The sequence below is a fragment of the Erythrolamprus reginae genome, chromosome 2 (genome assembly GCF_031021105.1).
Source record: "Erythrolamprus reginae isolate rEryReg1 chromosome 2, rEryReg1.hap1, whole genome shotgun sequence".
In the NCBI taxonomy this organism is placed as follows: Eukaryota; Metazoa; Chordata; class Lepidosauria; order Squamata; family Dipsadidae; genus Erythrolamprus; species Erythrolamprus reginae.
In genome coordinates this window covers 9,326,043-9,342,046 of record NC_091951.1, presented here as the reverse complement: position 1 = coordinate 9,342,046, position 16,004 = coordinate 9,326,043, and the positions used below count along the sequence as shown (strand labels likewise).

The window sequence follows — 16,004 nt, the reverse complement described above, 5'->3', positions numbered from 1 at the left end:
GCAGTAAAGGGAGATATTGTGGTTATGGGTGATTTCAACATGCCTGATGTTGACTGGAATATCCCCAGTGCCCTTACATGCAAAAGTAAGAATATAGTAGAGGCCTTTACAGGAGCAGCTCTGGCACAGCTGGTTAAGACACCAACTAGAGGGGAGAATATTCTAGATTTAGTTTTTACGAATGGGAATTGGGTTTCAGATGTCAAGGTGGGAGAAAATTTAGGTTGCAGTGACCATCTATGTTTGTGGTTTGATGTAAAAACTCATTGTGAGCAATCCTATAATGCAACCAAAGTATTGGATTTCAGAAAAACAAATTTTAATGCAATGGGGGAATATTTAGATAATGAATTAAAGGGGAGGGATAAAATGGCAGGAGCGAGCACCCAGTGGACTGTATTTAAAAAGGCCATCTTAAAAGCCACTGGACTGTATGTAAGACAAATAACTAAAGGTAAAAGGAAGAAGAAACCGCTATGGTTTAGCAATGATGTAAGGACTATAGTCAATGAAAAAAAGGCTGCCTATAGGAGGTATAAAGAGTCTGGAAGTATAGCTGATAGGGAGGTGTATAAAATGAGACAGAAGGAGGCGAAACAGATAATATATGCTGCTAAAGCCTCAAAAGAGGAAGAAATTGCCAAATCTCTAAAGAAGGGGGATAAAACCTTCTTCAGATATATTAGTGATAAGAAGAAGAAAAACTGCGGCATCACGAAGCTTAGTACCGGGAAAAATACATGCATTAATGGGAATAAGGAGATCGCTGACCATTTCAATAGCTACTTCTGTTCAGTTTTCTCAAAAGACACCTTACAAAATAATACTATAGAGTGATATAGCATTGCCTCCAACTGTACGGATTCAGCTCCAGTGATCTTAGAAGCCGATGTCTTAGAAGAACTTGAACGATTAAAGATAAATAAGGCAATGGGTCCAGATGGCATCCACCCCAGAGTTCTTAAAGAACTCAGATCTGTCATTGCTACCCCCCTGACTGATTTGTTTAACCAATCCTTGTTAACAGGAGATGTTCCTGAGGATTGGAGAATGGCAAGTGTTGTGCCTATCCACAAGAAGGGCAGTAGAGAAGAAGCTGGTAACTACAGGCCAGTTAGCTTGACATCAGTTGTCGTTAAAATGATGGAGACTCTACTGAAAAAGAGGATAAATCAGCACCTAAAAAACAATAAATTATTGGACCCAAATCAGCATGGCTTTACTGAAGGCAAATCATGTCAGACTAATCTCATTGATTTCTTTGACTATGTCACAAAGGTGTTGGATGAAGGTGGTGCCGTGGATATTGCCTACCTGGACTTCAGCAAAGCCTTTGATACGGTTCCACATAAAGAGCTGATAGATAAATTAGTGAAGATTGGACTTAATCCCTGGATAGTTCAATGGATTTGCAGCTGGCTGAAGCATAGACACCAGAGGGTTGTTGTGAATGGTGAGTATTCTGAGCAGAGTCAGGTTACAAGCGGTGTGCCACAAGGGTCTGTTCTGGGTCCTATTCTTTTTAATATGTTTGTGAGTGACATAGGGGAAGGTCTGGTAGGGAAGGTTTGCCTATTTGCCGATGACTCTAAAGTGTGCAATAGGGTTGATATTCCTGGAGGCGTCGGCAATATGGTAAATGATTTAGCTTTACTAGATAAATGGTCAAAGCAATGGAAACTGCAGTTTAATGTTTCCAAATGTAAAATAATGCACTTGGGGAAAAGGAATCCTCAATCTGACTATTGTATTGGCAGTTCTGTGTTAGCAAATACTTCAAAAGAAAAGGATTTAGGCGTAGTGATTTCTGACAGTCTCAAAATGGGTGAACAGTGCAGTCAGGCAGTAGGGAAAGCAAGTAGGATGCTTGGCTGCATAGCTAGAGGTATAACAAGCAGGAAGAGGCAGATTATGATCCCGCTATATAGAATGCTGGTGAGACCACATTTGGAATACTGTGTTCAGTTCTGGAGACCTCACCTACAAAAAGATATTGACAAAATTGAACGGGTCCAAAGACGGGCTACAAGAATGGTGGAAGGTCTTAAGTATAAAGCGTATCAGGAAAGACTTAATGAACTCAATCTGTATAGTCTGGAGGACAGAAGGAAAAGGGGGGACATGATCGAAACATTTAAATATATTAAAGGGTTAAATAAGGTCCAGGAGGGAAGTGTTTTTAATAGGAAAGTGAACACAAGAACAAGGGGACACAATCTGAGGTTAGTTGGGAGAAAGATCAAAAGCAACATGAGAAAATATTATTTTACTGAAAGAGTAGTAGATCCTTGGAACAAACTTCCAGCAGACGTGGTAGATAAATCCATAGTAACTGAATTTAAACATGCCTGGGATAAACATATATCCATCCTAAGATAAAATACAGAAAATAGTATAAGGGCAGACTAGATGGACCATGGGGTCTTTTTCTGCCGTCAGACTTCTATGTTTCTATGTTTCTATGTAACACTGTGATCTTCTATTTTCCAAGGTTAACCATTCTTTTGTTCGTGATAGTGCCGCGGCTTGGTAGTATAACTTCCAATTTGGGAGGGCAAGTCCTCCTCTCTCCTTCTGATCTTCTAATGAGCTTTGTTTTATTCTTGGTTTCTTACCTTGCCTTGTAAATTTTTTGGTAATCTTAGTTAATTCTTTGAAAAAATTCCCTCCTGGATTTATTGGGATTACCTGAAATAAAAATAATACTTTAGGAAGAATATTCATTTTAATTCCTTACCTGTGGGATTTTGTAGATGGCTGCCATGGTTGAAATTTGTATGGAGATGTCTGAATCAGCTGCTTCCAGGAGAACCCAGAGATCTTTCTGTCTTCCACAGCTGTAGTTTGGAATGCTGGCATCTCCAACAGAAAGCAGGTCCATCAACGCATCTGAAGTCATCCTGGTGTTAAAAAAGTTGTTGTGAAGGTTGTAGCTCAAGGTGATGTTGGGTAAGAGTTTGGGATCCTGGTTGATCTCCTGGATGGCAAAAAGGAAGGACAGAATTTTCCAGTAATATGGAGATCCTTTCCTGCAAATATACATGTACCACATTACCAATCATGAAAATGGCTTGTTAGATATATAAGGCTGGGAATGCTTCAGAAATTAGTTGGAAGAATTGATTTGAGACAGACATGAACATTGCATTATCCAGCTACTAATTAAAGAAACACGAGTGCCTAAGGAACATAATAATCTAATGTCCTAAGTGCCAGAGCCCATTGTAACATTATTATTATTATTATTATTATTATTATTATTATTATTATTATTATTGTTGTTGTTGTTGTTGTTATTATTTAGATATGTATGCCGCCCCTCTCCGTAGACTCAGGGCGGCTCACAACAATAACAAAGACAATGTAAGAACAAATCTAATAATTTAAAAAACACTAAAAACCCCATTATTAAAAGCAAGCATACACACAAACATACCATGTATAAACTGTATAGGCCCAGGGGAGATGTTTCAGTTCCCCTATGCCTGACGGCAGAGATGGGTCTTAAGAACTTTACAAAAGGCAAGGAGGTTGGGGGCAGTTCTGATCTCCAGGGGGAGCTGGTTCCAAAAGGTTGGGGCCACCACAGAGAAGGCTCTTCTCCTGGGTCCCACCAAATGACATTGTTTAGTTGACGGGGCCCAGAGAAGGCCAACACTGTGGGACCTAACTGGTCGCTGGGATTCGTGCGGCAGAAGGCGGTCCCGGAGATATTCTGGTCCAATGACATGAAGGGCTTTATAGGTCATAACCAACACTTTGAATTGTGACTGGAAACTGATCGGCAACCAATGCAGACTGTGGGGTGTTGGTGTGACATGGGCATACCTGAGGAAGCCCATGATTGCTCTCGCAGCTGCATTCTGCACAATCTGAAGTTTCCGAACACTTTTCAAAGGTAGCCCCATGTGGAGAGAATTACAGTAGTCGAACCTCGAGGTGATGAGGGCATGAGTGACTGTGAGCAGTGACTCCCGGTCCAGATAGGGCCGCAACTGGTCCACCAGGTGAACCTGGGCAAACGCCCCCCCAAAAGGTACTAAGAGTTGTTAATCTAATGTCACATAGCCTCTTGTCTGGCAGTATTAAACTGCTACCCAGAACATACAAAACATTTGCTAGACCAATCCCTAAATAGACCTCACCAGTCTGGAACCTGCACTGCATATCAGACATTAATACGATTGAAGGAATCTAGAAATAGATTACATAAATCCTCCACTCCTCTGTTCGCAACAGAATACCTTATTCCACCAGACTTAAAATTTTGGCCTTAGAAAACCTAGAGCTACATTGCCTTTGATTTGATCTACCATAAATGCAGTTCATAAAATCATCTACCACAATGTCCTACTGGACAATGAATACTTCAGCTTCAATCACAACAATACACGTGCATAAAATAGATGCAAGCTCAAGGTAAACTGCTTGAAACTCGACTGCAAAAACTACGACTTCAACAACAGAGTGATCAATGCATGAAATGCACTACCCGACTCTGTGATTTCTTCTCCAAACCCTAAAATCTTTAACCTTAGACTGTCTACAGTTGACCTCACCACATTCCTAAGAGGTCTGTAAGGGGCATGCACAAGTGCAATATTGTGCCTATAGAGAAACATCTTTCAGCTGTGGCAAGGGGGGCGTTTGCCCAGGTTCGCCTGGTGCACCAGTAGCGGCCCTATTTGGACCGGGACTCACTGCTCACAGTCACTCATGCCCTCATCCCCTCGAGGCTCGACTACTGTAATGCTCTCTACATGGGGCTACCTTTGAAAAGTGTTCAGAAACTTCAGATCGTGCAGAATACAGCTGCGAGAGCAATCATGGGCTTCTCCGGGTCCCGTCAACTAAACAATGTCGTTTGGCGGGGCCCAGGGGAAGAGCCTTCTCTGTGGTGGCCCCAGCCCTCTGGAACCAACTCCCCCCGGAGATTAGAATTGCTCAGATGGGGGGAGGGAATGCAGTGGGGTAGGAAAAATGGAGCTCCACTCCAAAACACCCAATTTGCACTGAAAGATGTTGAAACAAAATGCATAAGCCACGCCCACGGTGTGGTAGTAAAACGTTTGGTAGCCCATCACTGCCCTGGATCTTGTAAGATTGGGATGAATTGTATAAACCATTTTTGGGATATGCTCTATTCTAATAAATCCCAACCCTAAAAACCAAATGATTGTTTTTTATATTAAGGGTTTTAAATTGTTAAACCATTGGATTTGTACTGTTTTGTTGTTGTGAGCCGCTCCGAGTCTCCGGAGAGAGGCGGCATACATATCTAATAAATGAATGAATGAATGAACGAACAAACAAACAAACAAACAAACAAACAAACAAACCCTGTTAGCCATTCATATGGTTTTAAAGCCTTATATTCATAAGTGACCTGGCTATTCCCTTGGTGTTTGGGCTAGGAAATTGAGTGAGCTTTTATTTTCTTAAATAGAATGATTTCTATTAATTTGGATATTAATGATGTGGATTGTTGATTTTTTAAATTTTAATTTTTGCCACCCTAGATGGTGGGTATAGCAACATGAATACTTTTAATCAAGCAAGCTAGCAAGCAATCCTGCCCATACCTTTAATCTACCCTCTCCCTTGGTAGATTACACTTTGCTAATAGCAATGAAAACTGGGGGGGGGGATTGCTATAAATACTTTGTAAAAGTTGTCCATCAAAAATATAAATTTGGAGGAGAGGGCTTCCCCGAGCCTAGAGACCTTTTCCCCAAAGAGCTTCAGTAAATACAGAGAATTTAGACTAGTTCTATTTCAAGACATTTCAAAATATAGAACTTCTCCCCCCCCCCCCCTGTTTTTAATCTATTTATTTGTGGTTTTTTTCAAATATAACATAAAAAAGAAAAAACATACACAGAAACATACACATACAACATTTGGGAAATGAAAGTTTCCCCACTTTTTAGGTGTTTGATTAGAGAATTTTGCTTCTTTCACATAGTATGAATTTTTCAATTTTTTTATTCGACGTGTTGCTTTGCGTAAATTTTTATTTATTTCTTTGTTGCTCTTTTCTTTAGCCAATCATAAAATTTTGCCCATATTTTATAGTAATCTGATTCTTCTTTTCCCTCTAATCTTTTAGATAACCTGTCCATCTCTGCACAGTCTAATATTTTTTAATTTATTGTATTTTCTTCCGGTAGTTTGTATATTTTCCATTGTTGGGCATATACTATCCTGGCAGCTGTTAGTATGTGTATAACTAAATATCTTACCTCTTTTTCTATTTTTTTAATTAAAAATACCCAATAAATATAATTCTGGGTTTTTTTCAATTTCTTCATTTACTATTTCTTTTAACGAATTTGTTATTTTATTCCAGAAACTTTTGGCCTGTACTTTTGGTGGTAGAACGTGCCTCTTTCTTTTTTGCACTTCCAGCAAATATAGAACTTCTAAAGAGCCAGTTTGCAGTAGTGGTAAATGCACCAGATTGGAAACCTGGTAATCATGAATTCTAGTATCATCATATAGTACTAACCAATTGGGTTACTCTGGGCCAGTCCTTCTCTCTGAGTCCCAAGAAGGAAACAATGGCAAACTATGCTGTGGATATAATATACTTCGGCAAATTTGACAAAGTAGACCACAACTCCTTCTTGACAAACTAGAAAAATGGGGGATAGACAACACCACAAGATGGATTTGTAACTGGATGACAAACCATATTTAATGAGTAAGTCTTTAATGGTATTAGAGCTACATGGAAGGAAGGAAGCAGTGGGGTACCACAAGGTTCCATCTTAGGGTGAATACTCTACAATATCATCATAAATGACTTAGAGGAAGGAATAGAAGAAGAACTCATCAAAATTGCAGATGACAACTTCGATGCCTCCGTTCTGACTTAACTATAGTTCATAAAGTCATCCACCACAATGTCCTACTGGTCAATGAATACTTTCACTGTCAATCGCAACAACTCATGTGCACAAAATAGATTCAAATTCAATGTAAACCACTCTAAATTAGACTGCAAAAAATATGACTTCAGCAACAGAGTGATGAGCACCAGAAATGCACTACCTGACTGTGGTTTCTACTCCTAACCCCAAAAACTTTAACCTTAGACTGTCTACAGTTGACATTTCCCCTTTTCGAAGAGGTCTGTAAGGGGTGGGCATAACCGCACCATTGTGCCTACCATCCCTTCCCTACTGTCTTATTGTCTTATATCATTACTTTTTATCAATACTTTTTCTAATGTTATGTTTATACAAACTACCATCCTACAATTTTTTGACAAAATGAATGAATGAATGAATGAATGAACAAATGAACGAATGAATGAACAAATGAAAGAACAAATGAGTGAATGAGTGAATAAATGAATGAATGAATAAATGAATGAATGAATGAATGAATGAATGAACGAATGAACGAACGAACGAATGAATGAATGAATGAATGAATGAATGATACTAAGCTGGCAGGAATAGCCAACAGCATGCTCAGGAGCCAAAAAGATCTTGATAGACTTGAACATGGATTCTATCCAACAAAATGTAATGTAATATGGAGAAAACCAATGTATTATGCCTAGAAAGAAAAAAATATAAAGGTACAAGTACAGATTAGGCAAAACAAGTATTTGTGAGGAGGACCTTGGAATCCTAATATAAAATATTGCTCTCATGTCACCTCTAGTCCTTGTTTAGATTAGCCATACCCAGTTCCTGCATAATTCTTCATACATTTTAATCTCCAGGCCTTTAATCATCTTAATTGCTCTTCTTTGCCTCCCACCCCCTGAAGTTTCAACATCTTTTTTATAATGTGGTGACCAAAACTGGATACAGTATCCCAGGTATGGTCTTACTGAAGTTTTATAAAGTGGCACTAATGTTTCATGCAGCTAATATTTCCTGAGCAGGAAATATTTTCCAGCTAATGAAACAAACCATAATAAGTAAATAATGTTAAGAAGAGCTCCTATCTATTGAGGAAACATGGAATACTTATATTTCACGGAATTCCCCTAGAAATACTGGCTAATCCTTGTGTTGGCATGAATATTCACATATCTTTATCTGGGCTTTCAAACTACCTGTAGAATAAATATGACCTGGTCTCAGTTATTTTCCTCCTCCTGGTTTCATTCACACAGTACAACTTACCATGAAATGTTAGCAGATGGAGGCCTTTGGAAATCGTTGAGTAGAAACTGGGCAGGTGATATAGAGAGAAGTCCGGCAATAAGATGGTCCCCTGGCTTATAGTGATTTCCTTCGTTGAATTCCTCCTGCTCCAAAGTCAGGTGGCACTTGGTGTGGCGCATCCCATTGGCACTGTGGGGCTGCAGCTGCAGCAGAAGCAGAAACAATAGGAGCATTCCTTGAGCACCTAAGTCCATGCCCTGTGTTGTGACAGTTTAAAGCATTGGGAGAAGAAACCTTGGCTGCCTTATCATGCTAAAATGTTGGTGGCTTTTCTAATTCAGGATACAGTTTGCCCCAAAGTTAATAACTAGAGTGGATCAACTTAAGATTTGTGTCCTTTACATGCCACACCTATTATTTTTCCTAGGACCTTTGGGGACCTGGGAACAATTCTGAGACCAGGCTTATTATGCAAACAGTTGCCTCATGTTGTTTTTCAGTCATTAGAACAGTTTGAGTGTGTGTATGTGGGGGGGATCCATAGAGATTATTAAAAAACACAATAATTTTGATAATTGTAAGACAGAGTATCATTTCAATAGCCTGTATTTTGTGTGATTCCACAAAGTTAAACAACACAGAAATGTGAATCTTTAGTTCTTCTGGATTACCCCTGAAAGTCTTTTGCCACCATTGATGGAAGTACTCTTAAACCATCTTTGAGAGAGAAAAATGAAAAATGAAACCAACTTTGATATGAAATCTGCTGGGACTTCCATGCTACTGGAATCCCTTATCTGGGATGGGATGGGATGGGACGGGACGGGACGGGATGCGATGAGATGGGATGGGATGGGATGAAAGAGAATGAAACAGAACAAAATAATAGGGATAGGGATAGGGGTAGGGGTAGGGATAGGGATAGGGATAGGGATAGGGATAGGGATAGGGATAGGGATAGGGATAGGGATAGGGATAGGGATAGGGATAGGGATAGGGATAGGGATAGGGATATTATTATTATTATTATTATTATTATTATTATTATTATTATTAATAATATTATTATTATTATTATTAATTAGATTTGTATGCCGCCCCTCTCCGTAGTGATAGTTATAGCGATAGGAATAGAATTTATTTATTATTTATTTGTTTGTTTGTTTGTTTGTTTGTTTGTTTATTTATTTATTTATTGGATTTCTATGCTGCCCTTCTCCGTAGACTCGGGGCAGCTAACAACAATGATAAAAACAGCATGTAACAATCCAATCCAATACTAAAATAGCTAAAAAAAAACCCTTAGTATAAAAACCAAACATATATACATACAGACATACCATGCATAAATTGTAAAGGCCTAGGGGGAAAGAATATCTCAGTTCCCCCATGCCTGATGGCAGAGGTAGGTTTTAAGAAGTTTACGAAAGGCGAGGAGGGTGGGGGCAATTCTAATCTCTGGGGGGAGTTGGTTCCAAAGGTCCGGGGCCACCACAGAGAAGGCTCTTCCCTTGGGTCCCGCCAGACAACATTGTTTAGTTGACGGGACCCGGAGAAGGCCCACTCTGTGGGACCTAACTGGTCGCTGGGATTCGTGCAGCAGAAGGCGGTCCCTGAGATAATCTGGTCTGGTGCCATGAAGGGCTTTATAGAATAGAATAGTGCAAAAGGTTGTAACTGAAAAATCATCATAAGTCACTTTTTTCAATGCTGTTGTAGCTTTGATTGGTCACTAAATAAATTATTATAAGTCAAGGACCATCTGTAGTACAATATCTAATACTTGGTAGAAATAAAGGATATTGTGCACTGAATCCAGAAATCTAGTAACCAGAGATGGGTCTTCGAGAGAAGCAATAGTGCGTAGGTTGTTAAATTTAAAGTTATGTATAACAGCCAGCTGAGTGCCTGGATGGGCTTCCTTCTCAGGGGGCTGCAGGGATGGTGGGCGGGGCTCTCTGCACCTCTTCCTTTCCAGGCCACATGGGAGCTGCGGTTCCAGAGGCTGCAGCACCCCCATCAAGAAGTGAGAGCAGCTACAGAACGAGCCTCTCCTGGCACCTCCCCACCGCAGACTCTGCAAGGGGGGTGGGTGGGCGCTGCTTTGGGGAAGCCTCTCTTGGGAGGGGCAGATTGAGCACTGCCAATTGCACCCATTGGGTGGGGAAAAACGGCTCCTAGCTCCACTCCTGGGGCAGGAGAGGCGAGGAGCAGCAGCGGCTGTGAAGTTGGAGACTCTTGCAAGGGGGCGGGAGGGAAGAGAACCTTTTTGTGACCATGAGTGTGTGTGTGTGAGAGAGAGAGAGAGAGAAAGAGAGAATCTCCAGTTTATTTAACAGTCTCTCTTTCAGAGCCTTCTAGCTGCCTCCGCACAAGTTTGGCTTGACCAGATAGCCCCTAGAATAAGATGACATGATCTTTCCAAAAATTGGGACATTTTTGAAATGCCGTGGGATGTGGGACAAATTATTAAAAAGATCTAGGAGGTGTTATAGAAACATAGAAACATAGAAGACTGATGGCAGAAAAAGACCTCATGGTCCATCTAGTCTGCCCTTATATTATTTCCTGTATTTTATCTTACGATGGATATATGTTTATCCCAGGCATGTTTAAATTCAGTTACTGTGGATTTACCAACCACGTCTGCTGGAAGTTTGTTCCAAGGATCTACCACTCTTTCAGAAAAATAATATTTTCTCGTGTTGCCTTTGATCTTTCCCCCAACTAGCTTCAGATTGTGTCACCTTGTTCTTGTGTTCACTTTCCTATTAAAAACACTTCCCTCCTGAACCTTATTTAACCCTTTAACATATTTAAATGTTTCGATCATTTCCCGCCTTTTCCTTCTGTCCTCCAGACTATACAGATTGAGTTCATTAAGTCTTTCCTGATACGTTTTATGCTTAAGACCTTCCACCATTCTTGTAGCCCGTCTTTGGACCCGTTCAGTTTTGTCAATATCTTTTTGTAGGTGAGGTCTCCAGAACTGAACACAGTATTCCAAATGTTGTCTCACCAGCGCTCTATATAAGGGGATCGCAATCTCCCTCTTCCTGCTTGTTATACCTCTAGGTATGCAGCCAAGCATCCTACTTGCTTTTCCTACTGCCCGACCACACTGCTCACCCATTTTGAGACTGTCAGAAATCACTACCCCTAAATCCTTCTCTTCTGAAGTCTTCTGAAGTTTTTGCTAACACAGAATATTATTTGAGTGTTCCTTTAATTTTTTTTGTGCAGTATATATTTATCTGTACTGAAAAAAGCCTTTCCTCCACTTTCTCCCATCTCTTTTTTTTCTTTACACTTTTGAACCTTTCCTCCTTTTGAATGTCCTCCTCCCTCCCTTTTTTGCAGTTTTGCAGTTGGAGAAAGAGAGAAAGAGTGTGTGAGAGAGACAGACAGATGCTATCCTGCACTGCTGATGTTCTCCTATCATTGGAGCAGATTGGATCAATCATGAATCTTTCCTGAAGAACAAGTATATCTTTCCTGCAGCATAAGGGCAGAATCTGGACTCAAGGCAGTAATGAATGTTTCTCTACAGTGTGACCTGGATGTTAAACTATATTAGACTTTAGAGGGTCAAGCCAAAGCCATTTTATTTGGGATCTTTGGCCTGCCACACGTTATACTTATTTTTATTTATTTTTATTTATTGTTAGAGTTGAAAGGGACCATGCAGGTCATCAAGTCCAACCCCCTGCCTGAGCAGGAATCCTAAAGCACCCCAGCCAAGTGGCAGTCCAATCTCCTCTTGAAAGTGACCAGAGTTGGGGAGTTCACAACCTCCGCAGGCAGGTTGTTCCAATGGTTGATCGCTCTGACCATCAGGAAGTTCTTCCTTACTTCTAGGTTGAATCTCTCCTTGGTCAGCTTCCAGCTGTTGTTCCTCGTCCGGCCCTCTGGTGCTCTGGAGAATAGAATGACCCCCTCCTCTCTGTGGCAACCCCTCATATACCTGTATACAGCTATTATGTCCCCTCTGGCCCTCCTTTTCTCAAGGCTATCCATGCCCAGTTCCTGCAATCTCTCTTCGTAAGTCTTGGTTTTACGTCCCCTAATCATTTTGGTTGCTCTTTTCTGCACCTTCTCCAGAGTTTCAATGTCTCTTTTGAAGTGTGGTGACCAGAACTGGATGCAGTACTTCAGATGTGGTCTGACCAGGACATAGTAGAGTGGTATTAAAACTTCCCTGGTCTTGGAATGTATCCCTCTGTTGATGCAGCTTAGGATGGTGTTGGCTTTTTTGGCCACTGCTGCACATTGATGGCTCATGTTTAGTTGATTATCCACCAAGACTCCAAGATCTCTTTCCCAGTTACTGCTGCTAAGTGGGGTTTCTCCCAGGCTGTATGTGTGTTCTCCCAGGCTGTACTATTCTGCTATGCATTTTCTACTGTGGTGAAATGCGAGGATGGATTGTATGAGGTTGTTAGTATATAGCCATAACAATTTTTCCTAGAAAGTCAAGGTCATCCTTTGTCTCTGCACCTCTGCACCAGCACCAAAAGGAGATTGGTGGATTCTGCCTCCATGGCAAGTGAAGATAGGATAACGTGATGGATTTGTGGGTGTGGGAGCAAGGTCTTGAAATTGACATTTCAACTGGGTAGTGAAACCTGGAGGACTTCAGATTTAGGTTTCATCTAGATGTACCAATATGGCAATACACAGTAGAAAATGCATAGCAGATAGAGCCGGGGTGGCACAGCAGGTAGAGTGCTGTACTGCAGACCAGATCATCACCGGCTCAAGGTTGACTCAGCCTTCCATCCTTCCGAGGTGGGTAAAATGAGGACCCGGATTGTGGGGGCAATATGCTGGCTCTGTTAAAAAGTGCTATTGCTAACATGTTGTAAGCCGACCTGAGTCTAAGGAGAAGGGCGGCATAAAAATCGAATAGATAGATAGATAGATAGATAGATAGATAGATAGATAGATAGACAGACAGACAGACAGACAGACAGACAGACAGACAGACAGACAGACAGACAGACAGACAGACAGACAGACAAAGAAAGAAAGAAAGAAAGAAAGAAAGAAAGAAAGAAAGAAAGAAAGAAAGAAAGAAAGAAAGAAAGAAAGAAAGTGTTCTGGTTTCTGGTAGAAGTTTAGTAATTACAAATAACTCTCATTAAATGCATCATTTCATGAATAAAGCAATTCCGTTTATTTCTCTGCTCTCTTGTACTCCAACACATTCCAGACATCAATCGGGCCATTATCTCTCTTCTAGCCACTTCTCACATTCCTTTTCCTGCTTCAATTAGGCAAGATTTATTTCCTAACTACATAGCTATAAAAAAACAGCAGCACTGACTAAATACAATACAAAATACTTTGTCTTACTTTAGCGTTGCGAAAAAAACCCTCCATATGTCTTTTCAGCAGCATTGAAACTCCACCCTTCTTCTCCACTAGCCCCCTGACGTGCCAATTATCTCATTACAATATTTAACCCATTCTTCTCCTTAATATCTTCTTCCAGACCTTTGCTCTCTATGTTTCTGAATTCTTCTGAATTTAGGATTAACCCAGCGAGCATCTGATTCTCCCTGACTAGATCCTGAACTCATAGTCTCATCCTGCGGCTGGCCTCCCACCTGTTCTACTACCTGTAACCCCGGGGCCCCCACTACTTCATAAACACTATCTGAATCCGAGTCCTCAATATCTTCATCATCCTCCAACTGATCAGGAGTATGTACAACAGTAAGTAAGTAAGTAAGTAAGTAAGTAAGTAAGTAAGTAAGTAAGTAAATAAATAAATAAATAAATAAATAAATAAATAAATGGCTCTAATAATAAATTGGGACTTTGAGGAATACTTTGACTTGGACTCTGATTTAATTTGGGTTGCTATTTAGAAACATAGAAACATAGAAGATTGACGGCAGAAAAAGACCTCATGGTCCATCCAGTCTGCCCTTATACTATTTTCTGTATTTTATCTTAGGATGGATGTTTATCCCAGGCATGTTTAAATTCTGTTACTGTGGATTTATCTACCACGTCTGCTGGAAGTTTGTTCCAAGGATCTACTACTCTTTCAGTAAAATAAAATTTTCTCATGTTGCTTTTGATCTTTCCCCCAACTAACTTCAGATTGTGTCCCCTTGTTCTTGTGTTCACTTTCCTATTAAAAACACTTCCCTCCTGGATCTTATTTAACCCTTTAACATATTTAAATGTTTCGATCATGTCCCCCCTTTTCCTTCTGTCCTCCAGACTATACAGATTGAGTCCATGAAGTCTTTCCTGATACATTTTATGCTTAAGACCTTCCACCATTCTTGTAGCCCGTCTTTGGACCCGTTCAATTTTGTCAATATCTTTTTGTAGGTGAGGTCTCCAGAACTGAACACAGTATTCCAAATGTGGTCTCGCCAGCACTCTATATAGCGGGATCATAATCTCCCTCTTCCTGCTTGTTATACCTCTAGCTATGCAGCCAAGCATCCTACTTGCTTTCCCTACCGCCTGACTGCACTGTTCACCCATTTTGAGAATGTCAGAAATCACTACCCCTAAATCCTGTTCTTCTGAAGTTTTTGCTAACACAGAACTGCCAATACAATACTCAGATTGTGGATTCCTTTTCCCCAAGTGCATTATTTTACATTTGGAAACATTAAATTGCAGTTTCCATTGCTTTGACCATTTATCTAGTAAAGCTAAATCATTTACTATATTACAGACGCCTCCAGGAATATCAACCCTATTTAGAATCCTGATATGGAGATGCATTACTTTTTCAGAAACTTATTCCCATTGTCCCTGCTCATGACATCACAAGGGTATTCAAACTCTAGTGCTTGTTTCCCTTACAATTCTCAACTGCTTAGTTCTTTTTCATGTTCGTGATGGTTGTGTGTCTGTTTTTGTTTGTTCACTCTCTAGGGGGTTGTGCAAACATTGCTTTTCATGAGAGCAACTGGAGGCCAAATCTTGAATCACAACATCTAGCTTTATAAGGTAAAGCAGAGAATCTGAGCAGGCAAAGATAGACCAGTGCTATGACACCTTCAATCATGGAGGTAAGAAAAGTCACTGAAGCTTCATTGTTCTGAAAGCTTTGGGATTTTTTTTCAGGGATTCTTCTAGGGTTGAAGAGAAACAACCACAACATATGACTCAGGTATGCCCAGAAATGCATTTCTTCTTATAGTCTTACTATGGCTTCTGATGCCCCATGTAGTCAATGGGGTGCTCAAAGCCAAATGTTCTCTGAGTGTCGGGAAGGTTGAATTAAATCAAAGGAATCATTACAGGCCAGGAAGTAATCTGTTAAGTGGTATCATCTCTACAACTGAAACTCAGCATTCAGCATTCAAGTTCCTCAGCTTTCCCTCTGCTAAAGCTTACAAGTAAGTCACTAGGTGCTGGATGATATTAACCTTTCTGCTCCTTGACAATTTTAAAAACTGCATTTCTCCTTAAAAGATTGCCCTCTTTGGGGGAATTTGATTGGATGGTTGTTCTCTGGGAAGTCATTGGCATTCTTCTGCTTGATTGTAACTGATGGAGCTTCAATTGAAGGATAAACCTCAGTGAGATGACAAAAAACATGTTAAGAAAATCATCTCTCCATCACATCAATAGTAAGTTGAGTATTCTGAGCAGAGACAGGTTACAAGCGGTGTGCCACAAGGGTCTGTTCTGGATCCTATTCTTTTTAATATGTTTGTGAGTGACATAGGGGAAGGTTTGGTAGGGAAGGTTTGCCTATTTGCCGATGACTCTAACGTGTGCAATAGGGTTGATATTCCTGGAGGGGTCTGTAATATGGTAAATGATTTAGCTTTACTAGATAAATGGTCAAAGCAATGGAAACTGCAGTTTAATGTTTCCAAATGTAAAATAATGCACTTG

The 16,004-nt window shown here is 40.3% G+C and overlaps 1 protein-coding gene across 1 annotated transcript in view; it reads right to left on the bottom strand.

Moving 5' to 3' along the window:
- Positions 1-16,004, bottom strand: part of LOC139159115 (vomeronasal type-2 receptor 26-like) — a 41,523-nt gene that overhangs the window by 23,075 nt on the left and 2,444 nt on the right. The window contains exons 3-4 of the mRNA XM_070736474.1: positions 8,145-8,329; positions 2,738-3,029 (exon numbers count right to left, since the gene is read on the bottom strand). Coding sequence (XP_070592575.1) covers positions 2,738-3,029; positions 8,145-8,329 — 477 coding nt within the window. The remainder of the gene's footprint in view (positions 1-2,737; positions 3,030-8,144; positions 8,330-16,004) is intronic.